The sequence below is a fragment of the Lepidochelys kempii genome, chromosome 10 (assembly GCF_965140285.1).
Source record: "Lepidochelys kempii isolate rLepKem1 chromosome 10, rLepKem1.hap1, whole genome shotgun sequence".
NCBI lineage: Eukaryota > Metazoa > Chordata > Testudines > Cheloniidae > Lepidochelys > Lepidochelys kempii.
The window spans coordinates 62,083,928-62,111,283 of NC_136389.1; the positions used below are offsets into that span (position 1 = coordinate 62,083,928).

Here is a 27,356-nt window from a genome sequence, read left to right on the forward strand (position 1 = left end):
AGATGGTGATTGAAGAAAACCGTGATGCTGCCAGCTGCCGAGTTCCCTCAATTGCCATTCAAATCGATGGGAAAAGGTGTTCAGGTATGCGAGGATCTGGTCCTAATTCCTGTCTGAGGCGTATCAAAAATAGTGAAATGTTGCTTAACTACAGAAGATCTGAATGTGCTCAGGGCTATTTTCCCATATGATTTTTCTCAGTGGGAATGCTACTCTGGGCCAGATTGTGCTGCCGGATTCATCGAACCGATCTGACCCCCCCGCCAAATATCTCCGACTTTTCATCTTTGAATGCTTCAGATTCGACCACGTCCACTAAACAATTAGCAACGCAGCTACTAGGGTCCAGGGCTGCTCCGAAGAATTAAACCCACTCGCTTTGGCAATGGAAAGCGAAAGCCGCAAAATTAAACTTTAGTCTAAGTGGGTTGTGGGTTTTTTCCCTCCCCTATTCAGACTTGGGAATAGGTTGGCGTCTGTATTTATTTTGGCTCAAGGAGCCCCGACATCTTTCCCATTGCAATGCTCACAAAACAAAACGTCAAGCGGTGTTTTCTGCCCAACGAGATTATTCGCTGCACGCGGCTGGCTCTTGTCATTGGCATATCAAACAGCAAATAAACCAAGTACAGAGTTCAAAAGGCTGGTGCCAGACAGTTTGCTTTGGTCCCCACCCACCAGCCCTCCCCAAAAGAAAGACCTAATACGTCTTTTATTTCATGGGCCTTAACTTGCAGCCCCTCCACAGGCAAACTTCCCAATGAAACCAGCCGGTAAGGAGCGCAGGATGGGGCCCAGCACTGAAAAATATGGTAATTAATGTTTGCCTTTTTGACCTTAAAGCTCCCACAGGTTAATAAGTTGAAATGAAAGATCTGTACAAAGTGAGCAGCACTTTTGCACAAGTCACCCTTGCGTGGGCTTCATTTACAGTCTTTTCCTGACTTTCGGTTGTGGGAGGGATACTGTAGCCTGAGAAAGGTATTCGGTTATTAGCAAACCTAGTTCTCTTCCGTGGAGGGAAGGGACTATTTCAGCACACACGCAGAATCCTAACCGGACAGCCGCAGCTTAATGGAAGCTAATTTGAACGACTCCGTTCTTGAGCCTTGGCTTTACCCCTTCATTGCCTGAATGCCACAAGTTAAAACTTTTCCTTTTATGTGAAGGCGTTTGGAATGATCTGTCACGAATTAAAGTTCATTTCAGTAACTCTACTATTGTTATCTAACATGAACAGTGAGGGTAATATTAATAGTATTCATAGCACGGATAACAAATAACAAAGAACGAACCAAAAAAAAAAAAACTGCACAAGAGAAGTAAGAAATCAGTCTAACCAGAAATGTAAAAAGCACTATAGAAAACGTAGTTTGCTGTTTTACTGTACAAGCACTCATCACCGTATTTGGATGTTATGCCTCTGTCCACCCTAGGACTGAGCGCACAGTTGTTCCGATATCTTTCCTTTGATCAGAGGCAAGGGGATCATTTGTTTCGAACACACAAGCATGGAGGTGAAACTTTGTGACGGTGAACTGTGGTTTCAGAGGCAGTCTCTCTTATCGGGGTTTTTTTTTTTTTTTTCCTTTCTTTCTTTTTTTTCTTTGTTTAAAGAAGGCTAGTTTACCAGGTAAACCTTATTTGTGTCGCTGGGCAACATTCTTTCTTGCTGAATCAAACTCCTATGAGGATTAACTTTTTTCCGGAAAATACGTGCGCGCTAGTAGCTTCCGACCCAATCATATGAGTAATTTAGAACTTTCCAACCTGCAAATAAAATTGCTGGAGCTGACCCCCGGGCACTCTGTCTTCTGTTACATAGGCGCACACATTGGGTGCCCCTTGCTGCTTCTGTGAGGTTAAAATAACTTTTAGAAGCCTACTTTCACATACAAAACTCCACGTGGTTGTTTGGAAACAAAAATCAGACACGTTGTCCGCAAGTATTATTCGTAAAGAACTGGCGGCATACACCGGAATTTACGAATGAAAGCCTAATGCAACCGGACAGGATTTGGAATGAAATTAACGTTTGATTTGCATACGGGTCGATTTTTGTTGAGTGAATAATCTGCCAATAAACTACACTCAGTGTGAGACAGTTTAGACATTTCTACAGTCGGTGAATTTGTACTTTCACTTCTGAATACTCAGGGTCTGTTTCACTGTGTCAATCGGCAACCGAGGATCATCAAAACATATTGTAGAAATTAAACAAGCAGCCCAACCCTCTATCTTCCCTTTAAAACATTTTTAAAATTAACATTAGAGTAGATGTAAGGTCAGTTTTTATTCAGAAAACGTCCACCTTGTGCTTAGGCCTATAGTAACAAAGTTCAACTGATTTTGCTAGCTGAATTAATGCTTTCATTCTCCACTCCTAGAGATAACCCTAGATGTTTACCGTATCATTAGCTTCCATTGACAGATCACAGGAGGATAGGAATATTCTAAGTGATTGTCGAGTCCCCTTGGTTTGAAACCTTCGATTTTCTAGTTCTTGTCTCGGTGGGGCTGAGAACAAAGGAGCCCCAAACTTTTTCTTAGTACCAGCAATGGCAATAAAGCTGTGATATTATTTTAGTAGTGGATCTAAGCCCTAACAGTGAAGAGGCGGGAGTAGAGTTCAAATGCATCAAACTATCAGAAGTAATTTATCCGGATTCATAAATAATGGCCTTATTACACTCAGCCCCCTTAATTCATGCTCCTTTCCGCTTGCTTGCGGGGTTTCAACAGATAAAAAGTTTATAAGTTGGTTGGGTTTTTGTTTTCCTTTTTCCATCATTAACATCATTAATATAAGCTATCAATAACCCTGTCGTTTGGAGCATAGCTTCACAGTATTGATCCGCGTAGCTATTCATCTCTGCCATAGAAGACACGGAATAATTTTCGCATTACAGCAGCTTAGATTTGCTTTTAATTCATATTTAAAGCTGCAACTGGCTCTGTGGAGCTCTCTGCGAAAGACTAGAGGCGCCTAATTAATAATAAGTTAGAAACGAAGGAAGGCACCAGCGGATAAATAATTAATACAGACATCTATGTCTCTTTGAATATTGCTACTTTAAAAATTTAGACTTACCAGGGCCATACTGTAAGTCTGCAATTTATATTGAGGAGATGATTTAAGAAAGCTATTTTTTTCCTGAAATACAATGCTAAATTATTTACAGTGTTTTGCAAGCCTCCATAAGTTCCTTCATTATCAAAGACTGCGGTTTGCTCATTGGGGGGGCTGGGCGGGGGAAGAGAAGCACGAATCTAAAGACAAATCCGAAGTAGCAGCTGGAAGTCGGATTATATTTATTTATATATGGGGATAAAGCAGGCAAAGTCGTCCAAAGAGAATGTTAAGAGAGCAGCTGGGGAGGAGCGCGTCTTACAACTTTTTTAAAGATATGTGTCGTCGTGTTACCAAGGCTGTGACTCATTTACAAAGTGATCTCCACCGGAAAATAAACATCGGTTTGGTATACCGAATGGCTCAGGGATGAGAAACTGGACTCCGGGAAGAGCTAAACAATAATTAACAACTTCCCTCTCCCTCCCCACCGCTTTGGACCAGAGAGTCTAAACTCAACGAACTCTTACTTTTAAGTAAAACGATTTGGAATTAAAAGAATGGAGGAGAAAAATATTTTTTTAGCTGGGAGGATGGGGTGTGGAGTGGGACGGGACACCCCTAAAATCCTAACGGGCGAATTGCTAGAGATACAAATCTCGCTTCATCTGTTGTTGGGCGGGAGGGGGGAAACAGAGTGAGCCTACATTAAACCCAAAATGGGTAAAGTGATTTGAGAGCAGCATGCCCATAACCTAAGGAATAATGAATCTCCTCTTGGGTGAAATACAGCGGTGACCTGGTGGGGTGGGTGAAGGCTGCACTGCGGGTCTCTTGGTGTGAATACTGCGGGAGATAGCAATTAACTTTTAGCACAATGTCTTTCCACCCAGCTTCTCCTTCACTTGCGGGTTTGACTGAGCACCCTTTGCGCTAAACGCGCACTGCGCTTAAAGGCCCTTTGCTCCTGAAGTCGGACAGGCAAAGGGGAGCTTTGCAACCCACATCACGGCCGCTTGAGTGCCTCCCAACAAAAAGAGTCCTTCCTCTCCCCCCCCTTCCCCCGCAAGCCCGACAGCCAGGAGCGTGCAGGACAAATATCGACCACTCTGAGAATGGGAACAGATGCAGCGTGAGCTGCCAGCCCCACCACGCTTTCATTCGGGTTCCCAGGATGTCTTTTTAAATGTTCATTAATGCCACTTCAGAATATTGACACTGTTTGGGCTGGGGGGGGGAGCCTAGTGCATTAATGGGAGAAAGCCAATGGCCAAAATGGCTTTCCCCTCCTCCCCCCATTTGGGATGGTTTAATGTACAACTGCATCGGGAACGGAGGGGTGGGAGGGTGGAGAGGGCCGGGGAGCGCCAAAAAGTTGTTGATCAGGCAAAGCTGCCCGGATGCCTGATCACCCCAGGCAGGGTGTGTGTGTGGGGGGGGAGTTTTGTGTATATGGGTGGGCATGGGTGTGTAGACGTGAGAGAGAATGTGTCTGGGTGCGTGTCCACGAAGAGCGGAAGCTCTGAGCCTAGGACTGTAGTTGCCCCTCTGATCATTTCCTTCCCCCATTCCTGAAAACGCTCTCGGTAGGAGATTTGAATGATCGCCTCTCTAACTACGCTCCCCGTCTTAACACAGCCCCTTCGCCCGTTTGGCGGCGTCGATCAAACGAGCCCCACAAAGTTGTGTCTCCTCGCTCCTCTGGGTACATCGGGGGGGTTCATGGCGGTACCATCAGTTGTCCCAGCCTTTTCAAGCGCCCCTTTCTCTGAGCGGCCTATGACAGATGTATCTGTTTTCCTCACCAGGCAAGTTTCCAAAAAGCTCAACAGGGGAAAGTCTAGAAAAGTTAATCTCCTCCTGGCAGCTGTTGGCTTTTGGAGTCTTCAAGCGTCACCTTTGACACGTTCCCCTTTGGAACGGGGCGAGATCTCCATCCACTGACCACTGCAAGCTGTCACCGGCACAAGGGGAGCAAAGGGGCCTTTTTATCGTCTGACCACGACAGAGAATAAACATCGCGTACAAGGGAGAGAAGCAGAAAAGCCGGCCTCGTTTCAGAAACCTTCACAAAACACAGGCCTCTCTCAAATCCGCTCCGACATGTTTTAATGCATTCCCCCCGCCCCCTCCTCTCTGCTCTGCTTCTGCTTCCCGGGTTGTTTGCAAGTTGTTTGTCCCTTCTTTGGCTGCGCTATATTTGCACACACAGCCCCTCCTTTTCTGCTGCGGGTAGGCCCGGCCCCACGCCCAGGGAGGCCGTTTAGCTGCTTTTTCTCTTTTTTTTTCTTCTTAATTGCTACAGTTTACAGCCCGCTAAATAATTATTACAACCCGCGCTGTATTTGTTAATGTCAAAGGGAGAAATGATGGATGTTTCATTGCATCGGTTCTCTTGGATTTAAACCACACACAAACTCACGCCAGAATTCAAACAAGCAAAGTTGGGTTTCAAGTCCTCTCCGCCGATCAAATAAAGACTTCAGGGAGGTAACGATTATTCTGTTAAATAGATGGTACTTGGCTACACGAGGTGTAATTGATTAGAGCACCAAAATGATTTGTTTCAAGGGTTCTCTTTCACTCTTCGGCAAGATCCATCTGGGTTTAGGCTCACTTAAACTTAAACGTCACAAACTTTAAGCATTTCACATGTGAAAGCCCACAGAGCAGGACTCCCTCAGGGCCAGATTCTGTGGTTTTAATTTAAACCTCCTAATGCCGGGAAATGTATTCTAAAATTTCTAAACCCCGGCCCGTCAGCCAGGGAGTTGTAGGTTAGAATCTCCCATACCCAGGCTTTGCAGATCTCTGTAAAACAGGCCTTTGTCAAAGGAGCTGCGTTAGGTGTAGGCACAGGAAATTCTCTCGGTCTGTTGTTGGTTTGTATGCTAGTCGATGGATTTTTGTGTTCAGTTTCCTTTTCATTTCGGGGCGGGGGGGGGGGAGTGGAGAAATCGATCTCCGAGATTCATTTACATCTTTTTATAATTCTTCCATGAAGAAGGGGACGTCAATAGACCCCCATCCAGCGCTACCCGGACCCTAATCCATAGAGAGTTGACACCATACACTGCTGTGTATTACTGAGAACTCTGAGCCTGTGGATTACTGAGACCAGAGTGGCCGTGTGAGGAGGTTGGTGTGATCTGTGGATTATTGACACACTAGATCCTGGGAGCTGTTTACACTCTCCCATGTTAACAGCACAGACACATGGGGAGTAAACTGTGTCCTATATTTCTCCGGCACAGAAATCTTCAGAGAAAAATAATGACTGTACCCGTATAGTATCAACCCTTCATAGCTTTTTAAAAAATCGGGGTCATTTCGTTGCATTTTTTTCCACGAGCAAAAGAATAAATATAGACTATGAATTAATTTAAAAGTTCGTATCTTAAATTTCAGTTATGTTAAGGTATTAGCATGTCAAAAAGTTCTTGAAACCTTCTCATAAAAACATTCTCTCCTTTTTAAGACAAATTTGATTCAAGAATTGGCTGCAGGCAGGACAGAGTTTATAGTTTAATTATAAAACAGAAACGTTGGGATTCAGTTAGACTGGTAACATCATTATAGTGCCGCTCCTGTGAAACTGATTCTGCATTTTTCATTTATTTCTGCTCTGAATTTTTCCTATTTATTTTTAATTAAACCTAAAAACTTTCTGAAATCATTAAGTGGACTTCAGATCCATTGTTTGCGCAACCTGCTGCTTCAATAGGTCTTGTTCTCTGGCCATCGACATTAGAAATTGAGATGGCTTTTATCTTAACATTACAGGTATTACCAGAGGTTTAGCAGTATTTTAGCCTAGACTCTGTTTTATGGGGGGATTATAGCAAGATATTAAAGATTAAGATATTAAAATTATGCAGGACTGAGATGTAGGTACTAGTACAATTTATAAGGGTAAGGATTTTCAGACGGGAAGGGAAAATAAAACTGTCAGAGTAACTGATGGCTTTCCGCCATCTGTTGAGGTAGGACTGAATTCTGACAAATACAATCTTGTAATCAGTTTTCCAGAGAATTAATAAAGCAGCCCCAATCACTTCGGAAATGTTGACTTTTTCAAATAGCTCTAATATTTGCCTTTGAGAGATGACTACTAAACGTGTATCAGCTCCTTTTCATTAGGAAAAGTTTTCCTCTAGGCTTACTCTGCATTTTGTCCTCTCCTTAGTCGTATTCAGAATCATGCTCTTCTCTCTCCAGGAGTCTGTGCGTTGTAACAGCTCTGTTTGTTTGGGGTCCAGGGCAGAGGGCCTCGTGTCTCCCCTTTTGAACATCCCTGCATGGAACCTCAATGTATCGATAGATCTATGAGTTTGATCAAGGCAGAGGTCAGTGTCGCCCGCCCCACCCTTTGATTTCCATGGATCACTGTCTGCCGATCTGGATATGGCCGGTATTATCAGACATACACTTCTGCCAAATATAGTCAGTGCTTAGCTCGCATTCGTCTCTGTGTAGATATAGACTGAGGCGTTTTCCACTGTAATGGGCCTAATTGTAGTGCTTAGGCACCCAATTGGATCCTTCGCCATTCCTGTGCTTGACATGACTTAGACCATCGTATATGGAGTGTAGATTGCATTATCCGAAGCGCTCCCATGCTCATCCCGTTCAGAGAGGCTCCTCTAGGCAATGAGCTGGCTAAGGGATGGATCAGTTTTCTTGTACTGAAGACTCAACCTCGACTATGACTACCTAGCACACACAGACCTGTTACAAAGCAGCGTTTGCAACCATGCTGCACCCTTCCCCCTAATCCATGCTGCCAGCCCCCGATATACCGTGGTAAACCCCGTGGGGTCTCAGGCAGCAGACCATGGTCTCCACCTTTCACACTGGGATGGGTGTCTTGTGGATCATTTATCTGGCGCATCTATTCCTACACTCCACAGGAAGCGCCCGGGTACTACAGTGATGGGCGAATAGAGAAGCATGCGTCTCGTGTTGTGCTGAGCTAGGGAGCCGAGAAATAGTCCAGGGGAAGGAGAAATAGAGGCTAATCCCTCTGGAGGAGAGGAGAGATGTGGGAACCAGAGGGTGAGGACGAGATTAGCACGAAGAGGGGAGGGAAGAAAGTGAAACAGGGAGCAAGTGAGATGGAGGGAGTGACTGTGACCTGGGGTGGAGAGAGAAGAGGTGGTGGTACTCGGCTTGGGATGTGGAAGCAGAGGGGAGGAGACCAGAGCGGGGAGTAGCAAGGGGCGAGAGAGGCAGGCCGAGCAGCGCGGGGGGCTGCAGGAAGGAGCGAGAGAGAACAAGACCAGGCAAGCTAGAGGAGGCCAGGTGTGGAGACAATGGAGCGAGGGGCACCGCAGGAGCAGGGGCGAATGGCGAGGGGTCACGGGGAGCGGGGCAAAGCGTGAGGATGGGACGGGTTTGTTTCCACTCCGGCAAACGGGGAGATGGCGCCCAGGAAAGGGCGAGGGGAAATAAACCGCATCGGGCAAACCCCGGGCAGCTAGCACAGAAGGAGAGAATAAAAGAGGGAGATGAAGGAAGGAGCCTGCAAGCCAGAAAACACCCTTCCTCTCTCCTCCCTTCCCCAGAGCGTGTTTCCATCCCCCATGCCCTGCCCTGCTGAGCCCAGCAACCCTCTCACGGGAGAATAAAGCCCGTGCCCTGGAGGGCCCCAGTGTTAAGGTGCGGTCCTGTGGGGCTTTGAGGCTGGGGGTGGCTCTGTAGTGTCCCGGCTAGGAGGGTAGTTTTACCCCTTCATGCCAGTGTGGAGGGTAAATCACCGGCCGGCCAACGTCTGAGCACCAGCTTCTGCGCCCTGCAGCCCAGAGCAGGGAGCTGTTCCATTCCACGCCTTTGGGTGAAACACTGGCCCCATGGGAGTCCGTGGTAAAACTCCTCCGGGGCCAAGACTTCACCCTCACTCTACTTCTGCAGGGTAGCCACTTAGCCAGCAACATTAGTTTAACATAAGCAGCCTATGTCCATTAGCTCAGTTCAGTATTGCTGGCTTTATTTGATTGCGGTTAAATTAGGGCTCAGGTTTGGGGGACAGCCTTGGGCCTGCGGTGGGAGTCCCAGACTCGGAGACCGGAGGCCTGGTTTCTAGTCTCAGCTCTGCCTGTGCTTTGGGCATTAATTCCCTCATTTGTAAAAAGGGAATAAGAAAGCTTGCTCACCTTTGTAAAGCCCTCTGAGCTGTACAGAGGAACAGCTCTATGTAAGTGCAGAACATTGTCCTATATTTGTTTCTAGCTACTTTGTTTTATTATCTTGTGCTTTATTCTTGCTTGAAAATTTTGAGGTGCCTACAGAGACATCGTGCGATTTACCTTATTGTAACATCACCCCCCTTTCTTTTCAAGGCATTCCTCTCTTCCACTGGCTTCTGACAGTACTTTAAGAATAGCAAATGAAAGGTCAGATCATTTTCCTTTGTTTTGGCCAAGAATTTGGTCTAAAGATCAAACACAACACACCTACGGTGGCTCCTTGTTCACAAAATATGCACTATGAGTGTAGTAGAAGGTTCTCTTTTCTAGGAATACCGTATGAAAGATTTTATCAAATGTGCTTAATATTTGTTTAGCAAGTGGGTTTGTTTTCATCTTGATTAATATGAGCAGCATTTAATTCTAAATACACCATTTTGCACAGTTGTTTACAAAATGTTTGCAGGAGAAATTTCCAGGAAACCCTTGTAATAAAGTTCTAGCAGGAGGCATTTCCAACTTATCCTATCATTTACTTTTCAGGTCACTTCAAAAGAGGGGTGGCTTGTTTTGTTCTGGGTTCACCCCTATGTTTGTCTTCACGTGGCCTCAGAAAATTTGTGAGACTGATTTGATTGCACTGATATTGGTAGCCAAAGATTGGCTGTTTATAACTGAGAGGTATCATCAAGATTTCACAATATAAAAGAGTCTTTGATCTGATGCATTTTCCAGCGAGGCGGGTGGCTGGGAAAGGATGATGGCAAATTTCAGTCATTGCTACTATTACAAACCTATGTACACAGTGAAGTGTACTTTGGACAAGAGAAGGACCAACGAGTTGCCCAACAATTCTACCTAGACAGCTTCGTTTTGCCAGGTTAGAACACATCTATCCACCATAGATAAATGATAACAGAGCCTCCTGTTTCAGATGAAAACATTTGAGTAATTGATACATCTAGCTAAATCTGCCTCTTTTGGGTCAACCACACTCCTTTCAGGATATCGCCATAACAAATGTAGAAAGCCTGTGGTCCTGGTGGTATGCAGTTTCTGAAGGATGAATGAACTGGAAGCGTTAATAAACATCAATCAGGGATAAATCTGCATTGACAGGGAGACTGTCTAAGCAACCCACTGGGGTTGGGGGTGTTTTCTCAAAACAGCATATGTGGCTCCAAGAATTCATAAAGAGCAGTGGTGTAATACAGAGATTGCTAGATGTCCCTTTGACACATTATTCATTATCCAAATTTGTTAGATTAGCCCTGGAAATCTCAAGAAGCAACGTGTTATTACCACATGTTCTGGCTACACAAAATCGCATCCAAGGGTTGATACACACCGTATTTTTATTTTTGCTGTTCAAACGCTCACTGATTTCATGGTAAGATCTGTATTGTAATGGTTCCATTGACATCATGTCAGGTCAAAAGATCTGTTTTGAAGATAACAGAAGTATCGTATTGATGTACATTACTCCTGCGACCAAAATGCTGGGAAGTACTTGACACTGAATACATTTTAGATCAACAGCCTTCTCATTACATAACAATCTCCTCGCTTTGACGGGACTTGGTACAAACAAACCCGCACTGCAAGAGACCTTCTGATCTTCCATGGGATCTGCAGGTGCTCAGCTCCTCTAATGATTGGCCTATTGTTTCTAGCCCAGCGATGGGCACATCTGATAGGATAGAAGTGTCTCACAAGAAGACACACGCTGCAATGGGCCATACACATTTACCTGGGCATCATAACCGGGACCAGTCATGTTAGTGCCTCAATATGCCCAGCTAGGAGTAGAGTTTTATTTAGTTTGAGTACGATTATTAAACTAAATTAATTCAGCGTCCCCAGCCAGTATAAGTGAATTCACAAGTGAGAAGACATTCCTACTTGAAAAGGAGTACTTGTGGCACCTTAGAGACTAACCAATTTCTTTGAGCATAAGCTTTCGTGAGCTACAGCTCACTTCATCGGATGCATACTTTCCACAGTATGCATCCGATGAAGTGAGCTGTAGCTCAGGAAAGCTCATGCTCAAAGAAATTGGTTAGTCTCTAAGGTGCCACAAATACTCCTTTTCTTTTTGCAAATACAGACTAACACGGCTGCTACTCTGATTCCTACTTGAGGTTGCTACTCCTGCTTTAATTAACCAGACGTGGGTTGGGATTGTGAGACAGACGTTACGGAGGAGCACCCGTTACTCTGGGGCGGGCAATAGAGGGAGGGCTGACTAGAAGGCACTCTCATTCTGAGCCTTAACATTGGTCTAATCTGCATGTGTCTGTAAATAACCACTGCGGTGTCAACAGTTCAGCCGTGGAGCTCCTGTGTGCACCATTATAAAACATGATAAACCATTCTCCCCAGGTCACCGGCTCACTTGGCCATTACACCAGCTAACGTCAGCGGGCTGAAGACATGTTTAAATATATTATTTTTACGTGCAGTGAATAAGTATAAAAAATCCGGTTTAAAAAAACAAAACCCGTACCCCATGATGGTGCCTTTGTCAGCGAAGCAGGGCTGTGAGCTCATCTGATAGCATGGAAGGAAATCACTTTAATTTCCTTCCCTTTATTTTCTTCCACCCCAGCACAGTTATGTAGATACTATTGCGAAGCCGAGCCTGGCTTCTCCTAATCAGTTGTGTTATTTCCCCGTAGATCGGTTCAGATATAATGTAGAGTGTCATAATTCCACCCTCCCGCAGCTCGGGTTGGGGGGAGAGAAGCCACGTTCTGACTGGCTTGGTTCGTTATTGTTAATGGGCGAACAATAGGCACATCTGTCCTTTCTTCCACTATAAAAGCACCTTAGCTAACAAGTTTTTCTTTCTTTCTTTCTTTCCCTTTGGAAAAAACAGCGGCATGTGGTAGCTGGAGCGTCCTTACAAATGCTCGGTTTTCACAAGCCGGACAGTTGACGTTTTTTCCGCCCTGCCCCCCCCCCCCCCCAAACTCGCTCTGAGCTCATTCCCTGAAAGGGGGAGGGTTGGGGGGGGGAGGCTCTCATTTAGTCCCAGCAGGTCGCAAGGACTGGAAAAGCTGCCAACTTGAGCTACTCCTCTAGAGCTGCAGTCTAATTGTCTTGCGGGGTTTCGGAGAGACGGGGGGAGAAAAGATGGGAAGGGGAGAGCGGAGGAGGGGAGCTGGGATCGGGGAGTGAAAGTAGATCATATGAAACACGGTCAATGAGGCTCTGTCTTCCCGGCTACCCGGACTTACAATAAAAGTTTCCTTAGCGAGAAGCAAAGAGCAGCGGGCCACAGGGAGCGAGGCGCCTCACAGGGGGTCGCCTTGCGGGCCCCCCCGAGGTGCGATCCCCATCCCCCTGTCGCTCTCCCATTGCATTTCCCCTGGAGGGCGGGGAGGGGAGCGAAGGGGACACGTGTGAACAGCCCAGCCCTCCGAGCTGCTGCCCCAGGCGGGGGGCGGCTCTCACTCCCCGAGCCACTGGGAGCGCAGCGGCTTTGCGGGTGTGTCCCGCGGCTGCCGGGCTTTTGTTGGTTGGCTGGCTGACTCGGACGCTGCGATTTTTCACCTTGATGTGTCGACTTGAGGAAACCCGGAAGTTAATATTAAAATTCAATTTAAGGAGGCTAGCTCACTAAAAATGCTAAGTCACCAAAGGGGAGGGACCGGCCGCTTTAATTACACAGGGAAGCTCCCACGCGTCTCCCGCACCTAGAGGGAAGGGCGACGGGGAGGCAGGGAGACCCACCGCTCCGCAGCTCGGACCCCGCGCCCCTGAGCAGCCTCCCTCCCTCCCTGCCGAGCCCCGCCGAGCTTGCCGTGTGGGTGGAGGTGATGGGTTACTGGGGGGTGAAGGGCTCGCCTGCAGCGCACTGAACAAGCTGGGGATCTACAGCCCTGTTCACATCCCGGGTGAAAGCGCTGATGGGGCTGTCCCCGGCCAGGGTGCAGCAGATCTGCCTCCAGCCCCGGCAGCCCCGCTCCGTGGGGAGCAACCTGCAGTCCTGGTTACCTGCCTGTGCGTGGGAGACCAGAGCCAAGCTGCAGCTCGCCCTGCTCCTCCGGCTTCTCTTGGTGGCTGGGGCGCTCAGGGTCAGACAGCTGGAGGGAGGGCTGCGATCGATGTGAAGGGCCACACAAAACGGCTGGGGGGGGGGCGGTGGCAGGGATGGGCACAACCCTACAGCGGCCGGGGCGGGTGTGCCCGGCCAGGGTGTGTTTTTGACAGGCACAAGCTCCAGAGCAGCTCCTTTGTGCTCTGCGCAGCCGAGGAGTTGTGCTCGTTTTCCTGTCCGCAGCCATCTAATCTGCTGGCGGGGACATGCAGACTTTTGCAGCTCGCTGCCTGTGGGCTGAGTGCAGGCTTCCCCCCACACACACACACACCCCCCCCCCCAGCCCCACCGCCCCCTTCCCCAGGAGGGGCTGCTCCGGAGCTTGGGAGCGGAGAGAGCCGGGCTTAGATAGGAAGGAGAGACGGTCCAGCTTCCTTAATATGTACGGTGATGTCACGGGCAGGAGTGTGTATGTGTAAGGGGGGGGGGTCTGGGGGTGTGCATGGGGCCGCCAGCGCGCATGTCTGCTTTCTACCAGCAGCAGCAGCTGCAGCAGCGGGCGCTGTGGCCAAAGACATTGAAACAGTAAGAGACATGGCTAGAGATGGCGAGGGACGCGACCAGACACCTACTGGGGCTGCTGAGGCTGGTTTAAAAGAACGGGGGCCTTACAATTGATCAACCGTCACACACAAAAACAACAAATCCCGCAGAAAGAGAGAGCCCCACCAACCCCCCCGCCCCACGCGCCTGATCCTTTCCGCAGGGGCTGGAATCCTGCATGCCTCCAACGTGAAGACCTCCTAGGACCTTCCAGCCACAGGCCAGATAGATGTGGTGTCCACAAGCCTGCACGAATAACAATGAACGCGCAGCTGACGATGGAGAACATTGGCGATCTGCACGGGGTGAGCCATGAGCCGGTGCCAACCACGGCCGATCTGATGAGCAGCAGCCCCCATCACAGGAGCTCGGTGGCCCATCGCAGCAATCATTTGCCAGCCCACCCTCGCTCCATGGGCATGGCTTCCATCCTGGACGGTGGCGACTACCACCACCACCACCGGCCTCCTGACCACGCTCTGACGGGACCCCTGCATCCCACCATGACCATGGCCTGCGAGACACCCCCTGGGATGAGCATGAGCAGCACCTACACCACATTAACCCCTCTGCAGCCGCTACCTCCCATCTCCACCGTCTCGGACAAGTTCCCTCACCATCACCACCATCACCACCATCACCATCACCACCAGCGGATCCCTGGGAATGTGAGCGGCAGCTTCACCCTCATGAGGGACGAGCGGGGTCTGGCTTCTATGAACAATCTCTACACCCCCTACCATAAGGATGTTACCGGCATGGGGCAGAGCCTCTCCCCTTTGTCTGGATCAGGCCTGGGGGGCATCCACAACTCCCAGCAAGGGCTGCCTCATTACGCTCACCCCAGTGCCCCCATGCCTGCGGAGAAAATGCTCACCCCGAACGGATTCGAAGCCCACCACCCTGCCATGCTGGGCAGGCATGGGGACCAACATCTCACCCCTACATCCGCTGGCATGGTGCCTATCAATGGGATCCCGCATCACCCTCATGCCCACCTGAATGCCCAGAGTCACGGGCAGATTCTGGGTTCTGCCAGGGAACAAAACCCTTCTGTCACTGGTTCGCAGGTCAACAGTGGAAGTAATTCAGGGCAAATGGAAGAAATCAATACCAAAGAAGTAGCTCAGAGGATCACCACCGAGCTCAAACGGTACAGCATCCCCCAGGCTATCTTCGCCCAGCGGGTGCTGTGCCGGTCTCAAGGGACCCTCTCAGACCTATTGAGGAACCCCAAGCCCTGGAGCAAACTCAAATCCGGCCGGGAGACCTTTCGGAGGATGTGGAAGTGGCTTCAGGAGCCAGAATTCCAGAGAATGTCTGCTCTCAGGCTAGCAGGTGAGCCTCAGCGATTACTGCTGTGTTTGTGTGGCTAGGCAGACAGAGAGCTTGCCCAGGACAAGCCCATTCCAATACGTGTGTGCAGATAAATAATATCACAGGTCACATCACGCCTTGTATTTTGTTCCTTTCCAGTGCAATATGTCTCTCCCTTTCAAGTCTGACATTCCCTCTGGATTTCCTTTCTAGCTCCTTCACATGAAAGGGGAGCCTTTGATTTATTTGCACCGTTGTCCCAGTTCCTAAACAATGATATGCGAGGATGGTGAGGCATAAGGCAGGCTGTGGGTGCTGTCATGCCACTGTGCGTGTCTAGGGCTAGGGGAGAGAAACGGGGTGGGGGGGTCATGCTGTGTACTGTGACACCCACAGGATCAAAATCTACCAAGTCAGGTCTTATTATATAGACATGTAACGCCTACATGTTTATACCTGTGAACTGTACACAACATTGCATGTATATGTACATCAACTAGAAGGTGCACAGAGGAGCAAAAGCTAATTGATATTTTGGAGTGCCCATGAAATACGGATCAGGCCCCGGATAAGATAGATATTTCTTGTTATTGCCTATCTTCATATTTGTATATTTGCAAATGCTCTCTGGTGTGAGGTACAGCCAACTGACCAGCACACAGAACTAAACTCAGCTGTTGTATATAAAATTGCTTTCAAACTTAACATTCTCTGTCTCTGTGTGTGTGCGTGTGTGTACTTTCTCTGCCTCTTACACACACACACACACACACACACACACACACACACTCCTGAAGTGTTGGGAAACCCTATGGTGGAGACTTAGGTGAGGCTTCACAATATTTCACGCACCTCTCTGTTAAATGATGTTACCCATATGTTTGCATCTACCTTTTCGTCGCGTTTCTTTGGGGTTATTTGCTTGTATAAGAAATAAGAGTATCAGAAAAGGCTGCCCAGAGCGAAATATTCATGTTTGTTTGTGTGATCGTGTTGTAACTGGGTTTATTACCTGATAATTGTGGGGTTTGTTAACCCAGACTGTAATTTTAAAAAAAAAAAAAAAGAAAGAATCCATTTAAATGTTTCGGTGAGGTGTTGTAGAAATTGAAGCTAAGACTTCATAATAAATCGTTTTATACACTTCGGTGGATCTACTCTGTAACAAAAGTAGCGTTGTGACAAGAGTGAATAGATAATAGCTAAGTTGAAAGGGGAGCAGATGCTAGTTTCCTATTCTGCTTATTTCGGATCGGGCATTTTAGAACTTTGCTTTTTGACGCAAATGATACAATTATGGGATGTAACTTGTGGCTAAAGAGAAGGAATGGAACTGGTTAAAACTGCAAATGATCACAAGTATCATTAATCCACAGAATTCTGATTTACATAGTTCCAATCTGTATATGCATGTGAGAATAAGTATGTGTTATGCACAATTTATGCACTGACTCAGTAATTGGTGGCGAACAGAAATAGCACCTGGGATTAACATGGCCATAATTCGCTAGTTCTGTTTCGTCCTAGGGAATGGCTGGCTGTATTGTCTGCTGTGACCCGAAAGAGCAGAGTAAGAATATTTCAATCCATTTCGTTTGTCTCTCTCTTTATTTTATCCCCCACCCCCAACTTGTACTCAGTCATAGTACAGAGCCCGAGTTTAATATGATGGTGGTGCCTTGAGTGAGGGTTTGCTAATTAACTGATAGGTCTCTATTAATTTGTCCCTGGAGAATGCCAGACAGTCAATCCGAGTTGGAGTCAGGGTCACTGATCCGTTTCACAGACAAAAATCAAGGGAAGGGCCAAATCCTCTCTTTCCAGTGCACAAACGGGTCTGCGCCTCTGCCTAAACAGTAGAATGAATACGGTAATAAATGCTCCCTGGCTATTCGGAGGCCCAAACTGGCTACACATTTGATTCCTCGCCTCCTTTTCCTATGCTTATGTTCGCTTGGCTTTGGAGTCTGCACTGGTGGGAGAAAGGGGATCTAGCAGTGACCTTTTCTCTCTCAATCTGGAAATGGTCTCTCTACATTAACAGGGGCGGATGAGGCGAGAGGTGTAGCACTGTCTGGTTTTCTCACTCCTCCAGAGTCATGTAGGTTTCACAGGTCTGATCTGCCAGAAAATCCCATTCTCTCTCTCTCTCTCTCTCTCCCAATAACAAACCCCACGAAAGGTAAATCCCAGCCCTGCTGCGGCTGTCCAGGGGGGAGGCGGGGGAGGGATGGAGTTGGTGCCTGAGATCTCCCCTTAACGATTGACAGGGCGAACTTCGATTTGGAGTGTATTTTTAGGACAATTTGGACGACCTGAATTTCCACTTATTTACATAGATCGATACTGGAAACAACCACTTGAATTAGAATATGTTGGAGCCCCCTTCTTGGCATGAGCTGAAGGAAATTATGCCAAGCCAGGCTCGGCTGCTGAAAAGAAGATAGATGGGAGCGGGCGGCCGATTTCTGCAATGTATGGTTGACAAGCTACTCCTCGCACTTCCAAAGATTCAGAGAAACAGGCAGCATTGTTCCGTACTGCCCCGAATCAACCCCCCCCCCCCCAAGCCTCCCACGAATTCCTCCTCCAGCCCGCCCCATCAGGACAGCTCTGGGTATAAGTGGATCTCCATAATCTCTTTAGGAAGACAAAGACTCATTATTCCGCCCTCTCCTTCAAATCCAACCTGAATGGTTGCACATGAGGGAAACAGAGCCCCATCCCTAAGGGTAATTTAAGCAAACATGGACCTAGAGTCACAGCATCTACTCTGACCTGGGGGAGGGAACGGGGCTCTGGCTGCAACTGTTTATTTTTTAATCCTTCCGGCTTTGTAACAAGTTCCTGCGTCTCCCCTGTAAATACTGTAGGACTGTTAGGATCTGGAAGACAGATCCGGATCCTCTCAGGACCAGTCACCGTGCCTTTTCTGTCTAGCGTGCGTCCCTGCAGGGGCTGGCGATTGGAAGCGACTGAGCCTCCTAATCAGCCGGGACTCTATGGTGTGCTTGTTGCCACTGCTCGAGCTCCTATCCCTTATCCAGACTGCTCTGCTAAACACCCACCCTCTGTTCTCCGGGCTTGCTGCCTGTCTTGTGACCCCGGGCAGGAGCTCCTTAACGGGGGTCTGCTCAGCGCCTAGCCCTGGCATTGACCTCCGGGGCCCCAGGCCGGGCCACTCCTTGTCTCCGGCATAGCAGCCACCGAGTGGGATTGGGGAAGGGGGCGCAAGGCCGATGCTCACAGACGCAGGGCTGCAGCCGGTCCCGGGCACTGGGGGGTGTGCACTGGCCGAGGGGAGAGGAGAATCCCTAGGAAGGACTCCGAGCCTGGCCCGGGGCGGGGAGGGGGCAGCAGGGGGAGATAGGGAGGGACAGACCTGGAGCCCTGGACCGTGAGAGGCCCCCTGGTTATCCTGCCACAGGGGGGAGGCAATAATCGTCGCGGACTCAGGACAGAGCAAAGCTGCAGCTTCCTGGAAGAGCTCGGGCAGTGGGGGTCGCTCGCTCCCATTGCGGACTGGTGGGGAACCCCAGGGGAGCAGGAAACTGTGCGATTCGGCACCGCCCTGTGCCCTGCCACTGCCCCGAACGGAGGAGGGCCCTGGGCCGGAGATCCCTGCACCTGCCTGGCTGGAGGCGAAGCCCAGCGCCCGGCTCTGGCCTGCAAAGGGGCAGTTCGGGAACACGTGTCTGTTTACAGGGAGCTGATTCCGGATCCATGGCGCTCTGGGCGCTCACACGCACCGGGCCGGGGCCTTCTCCAGGGCGGACGCCAGCCACTCCCATCCCCCGTTGTGGGTTCCCAGCACAGCCCCCGGCTGCCCCCGCACCCCGCCGGTAGCCAGTGGGCGTTTGGGGGGGCGCTGGTTAGTTCTCGGGCTGGCCCCCAGTAATGCAAAATGCCCGCGTTCAGGGCAGGCTGCCATGCTCTGGGATGCAAGCGTTGCTAGAAAGGCAATCTGCTGTAAATGCATAAACTATCGATTTTATTTTGTGCAGGTTTTAAATGTGTGATGATCTTACTAAGTGGTAAAAATCTACCCCGATTGATATTGATGTATGAACATCAATTGGAAATATCATAAATTACTCCAGCCAACGCAAATTAAATTTCACGTCCAAATTATAACTCACTCTCGAGCATTTAGAGAATTATCAGGCAGATTAATATCCCGAGTAGGCTGTCAGACTCTTTATTTATTTTCTGTGCGTTTCTTAAAGCCAACATCAAGAAGGCGACAAGGACGAAAACAAAACCCTGGTTATTTTAGACTTCACAGTCTTGTCCAGCACTTTATCTTGAGTATTTGCCCCTTCCAGCGATCCCTGGGGGTTTGTTACCTCCCAGATTACACCGAAGCTCCGACAAATAAAGGGAAAATTGGTAGTTACATGGAAGCTGTATTGAGGTCTTGACACTTCCTGGGCTGTCTCTCGAAATGTAAGCAGAACTGCTAATTGCAAAGCTGACCTCTTCCAGCCTCCATTTTATTCACCCCATCTTCCTTCTCCTGTCCATCCTCCTTTCCTTTGTTTGGTCCCCCCTCTGCCCTTCAGCACTGCATATTTATCAATTTATCCGTTTTTTCTCCTTCCGTCTTAGAAACTTATTCTTTCAGGGATGATTTCTTTTTTGCCTTCGTGGTGTTTAAAGGGGAAAGTCAAGCATTAGTCATTATTATGAATATTAATACAAGGCTAGAGGCCATCTACAATCTTTGGGGTCGGGATGGCGATTTATTTTAGCGTGCAAGGTAGAGTTGACAAAAAAATAGCTTTAACAAGAGTGAAGGCTTGACACGACAGAGCTAGCCCAGGAAAAAGAAACGTGCCCACCTGGCTGTGAGCTGGATATAGGGTCTGAAATGAGTCTGTCCAAATGATGCTCTCCGAAAGGCGTGTTTTGAAAATGACACCAGAGCCACACACATAGACACTTGCCCAGCCAAGGGAGACTCAATTCAGAGCGCGAAGGTAAAACGTTAAGGTGAGCTCGGATCTGGAAATAACTGAACAATACAAGAGAAAGCTACAAGTGCGTAGGGCTGGACGGGAGTTCCCCTTCGAGACAGAACTCCCCAGATCCATTGCACAACGAGGTGGTCCGAAGAGCCCAGAGTTTATCAAACGGCAGCTTCCCAGCAGCCTGTTCTCAAACAGACTCTTTCACTGATGCATTTTATTTCCAATTTCTAGACAGAACAACGTCCCTGTTCTCCTCCGAAGGCAGCAGGTCCCCAGGGCTACAGCGCCCAAGGAGGGAAGCTGGGCGCTTTCGGATATAGGGAACATTTCCTCTGCAAATGGCTCACCCTAAATTGCAGGCGAAGGGTTTGCCCACAGGCGCTGCCCGCTGCTGCATGGCACAGGGTGACTTTGCTTCCTAGATCAGGAATCAGTCAATATCTTCCAGAAACCTAATTTAAAAAAGAATCGTTGCTTTGCCTTTTTTCCCCCCCTCACACTTGTTTTCCTCCATAAGAAATTAAATCTCAACTCAGCTGAATCCTGGGAAACCGGAGAGAAATTCTCACCAATTTAACTGTAAAGAAATCAATACTGTAATCAGGGCAGTTTTCCCATTAAATATGAAATCTAATGAACGCCGTTTGCAACATTTACCCTGAAGACGACTGTGTGCAAACTCACCGCGTGCAAGGAAAGGTCGATGCGTTTCTGATATTAGCAGATCGTCACTCGAGCAGGCAATTAGTTCATCATTAGAGATCTGTTTAATATTTACACAGTGGAGATTATGCATAAATATAGTTGCATCAGAAAAGATACATTAATCGATTTTCGGTTGAACATTAATGTCTTGCTGCTTGTTTTAGTTATGGGGAGCCTATAATCGTACAGTTTTTAAAAGACTGCGAATCTCCCTTCAAGGAAACTGAAAAGCGACGCACCTGCAGTCTGATCATTAAACAAGCCATCCCACGCCCATAGGCCTGTGCCTTGCAAAGTGGACATCTATTTACACATCTCTGTGACTTGTACAAGTGCTGTTTGTTAGAGAGAGAGCTTTGGGGAAAGGTTTCTCCTCCTGTGTGTTTGTTTTATGAATTAATTGCTAAAGGGAATCGAGTGTATTAGGACATTCCAAGCCTAAAACAAGCAATGAGGCTAGGCGATTTTTTTTAAAGTTCACATTTCTCTTCAGATCTTGGGGGAGGGTAAAGTTCCCAGCTGTGCATTTCAGAGGATGCCTCTGCTTCCCCCCAGAACAACTCATTAGCTGCCATTTACCTACAGGTCACGTGTTGTATCAGTTAGCAACCAGCTTTGTGGTTTCGCTGGGATTGCTCTGAAGTAGCCCTTTAAATAAGATAAAGTTAATTGCATTCGCCCTAGCTGGTTTGGCAGATAGCAGCAGCCGGTTACTCAAAATGATAAGGGCCGAACCAGAAATCCCTTTCCCCTGGCAGCTAGTAACAAGTGCTCTGAGAAAGTCCTCCAGTGAGGAATCTGCGATTGTTTGTTGTTGGTGTCCTTGTAGCCTGATTGATTTATAACCAGCTAATACACGGCCTCATTTGCTTCTTGTTAATATTTATCCAAAGGAGGGACTGAAGGACTGCTTGGCTCTCTGGTAGCATGTCAATAGGGAACCGCGTTCCTCTGGGCCGGGCTTGCAGAGCATTCTGCAGTCAGAAGCAGGGGCGGCTGAACACAGGGAAGCCACAACTTGCTGTATGAGATCAGAAACACACGCAAAGCTCAGGGCATGGCTTGACGGGCTCGTGGCTATCTGGGCCACCCTGCCTCTCTGGTGTGCGAGCAGCCCATAGCACTTCCGCAGCAACGCCAACATTGCTCCCTGAAACGAGCTAAACCAAGGCATTAGTGTCAGGAAATAGAGCTGCGGGGAGGGGCCCAGGGGCTCGAAGGGGTGAAATTGAAGGGGCTGTCTTCCAGTCCCGAAGTCTCAGGGATGTGATTGATTCTTGTGACATGAGCTGGATCCAGTTAAGGGCTTGACTTTCCCTGGGTTTTCATGCACTTTGAACAGGCAAATCACCTGCTTCTGTGGTTCATTGTCTATTTCTTATGAGCAACAAAAAAGCGTTTCTGGATTGCCTGTCACCCGAAAGGGGCAGGGGCAGCAGAGAAAGGGACTTGCTTGGTTCCAATGTACAAAAGCGGTGTAACTAGGAAGAAAGATAACTTGCAATGAGTTGCAAAAAAAGTTCAACCCGGGTTAACCCTGGCTATAGTCACAGCCATGCCGGTTTGCTGCGCTGGAGCTCTTCCGTTTGAAACCGATCTTCCCTGTTTCTTTTTAAGATGCTGCCATAATGTAAATGGTTCACATCTCTGGTTATTTATTTGACGTGGCAGAACTCCTCTGAAATCACAGTGTGCTGGGAGTGAAGCGCATTGGGATGCGGGACAAGGAAGCTGTGGGAGAGGGGGTGATAAACAGATAAAGGAGGATTTGGGGATTACCTTGCTAGTCAGTAACAACCCTTAGTTGCCACAACAGGTGTTTAAAGTTGTTTAAACATTCCTTTTCCCCAAATGACATTTTCCCACGGTTTCCTAGTCATTATTCAGCTCTGATTTTTGTTTGTAATTAATCACGTTTTAATTGAAAGACACACTGGTGCTGGGCAGGGAATGATATTTTAGAAAGAAACTGTAAGAGGAAGAGAGATATTAAGGGGATGTGATTGTCCCTGGTGGTTCTCTTCCGGACTGCCATTTTGATGATGATGTGAGATTACATCAAAATGGGAGCTGCTCCTGGCCTTTTGGGGAAGGCCTCTTGTCTAAAGTCAACCCGGAATTGTTTCCTTCCAGTAAAGAAATGGGGTTTGAGGAGGAAATGTGCGCTCATGTAAATCCCACCGGCATACAATGCAAGGATCCTGAACTGCAACTATTCCAAAAAGAGGTGTCACAGATACACATGCAATTGGAGGGGCTGGGACCCAAGCCTAACTGGGACCCCAGTTCATAGACACAGCCGCAGTACATACATAGCGAGTGATTGCATAGTCTCACCGTTCCTGAGACCTCTGTTGGACTTTGCTGCTCATAATTTCTTCTACAAACTAATCCCCAATAGTTGTGTTGTTATATATATACAACTATATATATATACAATATACATAGTGCTCATTTGAAGTGTGTGCATTGTACACAAGACTGTCCGCTAATCTGAATGGAAAGAAATCAGTTAATTGCATCATACTGTCCGCAGGTTTCTCACATCGCCTCTCAACAAATTAAAGAAACACTGTACGCATAATATTGACATGCTGCCCTACATTTCTATGGCCATTTTACTTCCTTGTTTGCGCCATGCTTGTTGTTCAGAAGCCATGCGCCATCTACTGTCCAACAGTAGCTAGTGCGAAAAGCTGTAAAGTACCAACTGGTCTTTGTACTAGTGGCGAGTTCTAATTGATGGGTGCGGGGTATTTTGGAGAAATCTCTCCTAGAGAGGCATCTGTTGTTTCTGCGGCACGTGTCGTCGCCTCTGAACGTATCAAGTCCTAATTAAGATACAAAAATACAGACAACTTTCACGAAACTTTGCAAACATCTGGTTGCCACCAAGTTGCTAATAAGAGGGCATGTTCATTTCAGTCGCTTGAAAGGAAAGTTTTTCTGTTTGTTTCTTTAAGGATTAGGGTTCATGTGAATGAGAATCTATGAAATGAAGACTAATTTTTCAAGCAAAACTAAGGCTGCGCCTTCGCTCATATGTGGTGGGGGAGTCTATTGCCTTTTTTTGTTCTAAACTGGGTTTTGATTGATAAGCCCATCGGAGCCAGAATTCGAGCACAGGTAGGCTTCTGAATTTCAGCACTTTGGACAGTTACCTGCCTGCTCCCCCGTTGCGATTTCTATTCACAGATCTTCGTCTCCTACTCCGCGTGCTGCATTTCCTGCAGGTCTCACGTGGGAACGGTTGTTGGTGACATTATAGACAAAAAGGGAAACTACTGATTTCGTACAATAAAGTCAAGAGAGGTAAAGAACAGGAGGGGTGAGCATATTGGCCGCGTGCTTCCAATGAATCATACAAGTCCAGTGAACTTTTATTCGGAAAGCTGATGTTCTCCTCTCTAACACAGGAGCAACAATAGCATCGATGATGCATAATGCCAGCGTGCAGGGATCCGGCTGCGAGGATGTCGCACGCGCAAAGTCCTCCCCCCACTCTTTCCCTCCCTTCCCACCCACATTACACCTGGAGGCTTTAGCCACGCACATGCATGGGGACGATCGCTCCAGAGTGTTTCCATTGCTGTGACACCTCCAGGGGATGACACCGCAATGCTTGGCGAATGCGTTTCAGTGGCTGGGGGGTGCAGGGAAATGCTGAAGAAACAGTGGCCAGGAAGCAGTGCTTAGCGGGTTAGTGCGAACTTGAGCACGAGTTCGGGGGTGAGGATAATAGGAGACTGATTAGGAAGGGAAAAGAGAGAGAGAGAGAGAGAATTCTCTAGCTAGAGAGTGGTGTTTCCGGTCCCATTTGGTGCATGGGGCTGTAGGGAAATTTGTCACAATGCTGCGATCGAGCGCTGGGCACTTGCAAGCCACGGCTGTCAGATAACCAGGGGGGAATCTCTCAGTACTCACAAAGAATGATCCTAAAAGGCACAGATAGTGAATCCTTTCCTATCTATTCCTTTATTAGTTCGTAATTGAATGAACCCACGTGTTTAGCCTGGGCAGAGCTGTCATGTGCCCTCTGGCCGATCCCTACGGTAACACATCACAAAAGCAGCTCCTACTTTGGGACAATTAGTGGGCTTAGGGCTGAAGAGTAGGATTTATTGCTGAGGTGCAGTAGGGCTTCATCAGAAGCCTACTGGAGTCTTCAATGGGCTTGGGATCGGGGCCTACCCGAGCTGTGTGTAGCAGGTTGCACAATAGCCTGGTGGCATCATACCCAGGGCCACATCAGCACAAAACCTGCCATTTTCGTGACCACTAGATTTATTTATGAGCAAATCAATACATGTCAACGTGACAGAGAGGGCAACTTCCTGCGGTATCTTGGCGAGATGATATTGTATTACCTGTGTGAATGGTTTGTGTATAATTTTAGGTCAGGGATTGTATGCACTCCATGGGGGGGAGGGCTACCACAGCTTCTCCAGGAAGGGAAAGCAGTAGGGGATGATCAAGAAAAATCACTAAGGTTATAACACCTGCAGGTAGGCACCACCTCCTGGGGAGGCTCTCCTATTCTGGTTCTCCAGAGACCAACAGATAAAGACAGGACTTTTGGATAAACAGCCTGAGCTTAAACTTACTTGGGGCCTTAGTTCTGGTTCTTGATCTAAAGAATGATGTGAACTTGTAACCAGAGGAAAACCCAGTTGTGAGGTTGGAAGGCCTGACACCTACCTACCAGATCCCAATGCTGGAATTGGGGGTGCTCTGGTAAGCTTGTTAGCATGTGGATAGGTTCTTTTATTTTTTCTATGTTTTTGTTGTAATGCTTTTACTTTAAGAATAAATGTGCTTGCTGAGAAGGAGCTGTGACATAACTGCAAGAAATACACTGGTCTTAGCCCTTGAAGTAAAAGCAAAGCACAGGCATTGGGCTTTTAGACAGACTGGCTTGCTAAGGCTACCCCAGTGTGGATCATGGAGGTGTGCAGCCTTTAAAACCCCTGTCAGAAGGGAATGAGATGTAGGCCTCCACCCAGTGGAGGTGATGGCTAGGAGCCAGAAATCTTTTAGGGGATGCTCTTGAGGGACCATGGAGGAGAAATACAGTGCAGTTACCCTACAACTATGCCATTCAACTCTTACTTTAAATAAATATAAACTTATTTTCAAATATCATATCTTGATAAAACTAAAATGATGCTTCCTGGATTTGTTCCAAGATGCATCATCTTTTGGCCAGTAAGAAAGTTGATTTTGGTTGTGTAATGGCAAAATAATCATTTGAAGGAGAATTTTCCAGGAACAAGAATAGTTTTGATTGTACCCCATTTTACAGTGATAAAAATCTTCAATGCTAAAATTGGATATGTTCCCACAATGTTAAATGAAGGGTACATTGATTATTGTTCAGTAACTTTTACACACAGTATTACTGACTAACTCATAATGCTAAGGCCCAGATGACCTAAGGATTTTTGTATTTAACTTTTTAAATTATTTTTTTTCTGTTGGACCACCAACCTGCTGCCACTTCAAACTGAACTTCAAATACTAGTGTACCACTTGTAATTCCAGCTAATTTTAAATAAGAAGACACAAACTTCCATTCTTTAGTGATTTTGCTCCAAAAAATTGAAGAGAACCTGAAGGTCCTAGACAGTTTTAAAGTACAGTGATATTAACATGAAATACTATGAGGGTTAGTCTGAAATAATCGAAACGATTACTGATTTTTGCAAATTCTAGCTGCTCATTTGTATGTTCTTGACAAACATTTTGAAATACTTTCATGAATATTTATGCAACAATGACACTGCAGAAATGCATTTTCACCAGTTTCAACAGAAATCCTATATCAATATTTCTATAATTTCTACAGGAGGGAGCTCTTTTGTATATGCTGACTGAAAGCATGTTTTAAAAGCAAAACAGATACTTCATGTAGCTTTAAAATCCATGTAGACCGAAATAGCTACATTTTATCATGATGAGGCTTGATTATTTTGTTTAATCCCGAAGCTTGTTAGCCACCCACTTTTTAAAATAAACATAGTAAAATCAAAATTAAAAGTCTCTTTGAAACTGAAATGTTCATTTATCCATATTACGAATATATTCAATTTTATTAACCAATAAGAAATATTTGCCCTATGATGCTCAGAATGAACTAAATATTTCATTACTTCACTCTGGAGGTCACAAAGGCATGAATAACTGGGCCAAGACCACATCAGAGAGAAATGGTTACAACAGTGAGACATCGCGTTATTAAATATCCAGTTTTTGCTCAAACTAAGGCAGAGATTGAGTTGAGTATTTGTATCTTTCCTTCCTCTCTATACCACAAATGAGGAAGAGGCGCCACCTAGCGCCCATCACCGCTAACAGCTATCTAAACTGGTGAGTGCGATACGAATGGCGAGCATGATTAAAATATTGATGTAGTCACAAGAACCGTTCATTAAGGCAATTTAATCTTTGCTATTAATGTCCCTTCA

The 27,356-nt window shown here is 47.2% G+C and overlaps 1 protein-coding gene across 1 annotated transcript in view; it reads left to right on the plus strand.

Moving 5' to 3' along the window:
- The first annotated feature begins 14,160 nt into the window (after nt 1-14,160).
- Nucleotides 14,161-27,356, plus strand: part of ONECUT1 (one cut homeobox 1) — a 30,342-nt gene continuing 17,146 nt past the window's right edge. Inside the window, exon 1 of the mRNA XM_073361474.1 lies at nt 14,161-15,238. Within this exon, the coding sequence (XP_073217575.1) occupies nt 14,161-15,238 (1,078 nt within the window). The remainder of the gene's footprint in view (nt 15,239-27,356) is intronic.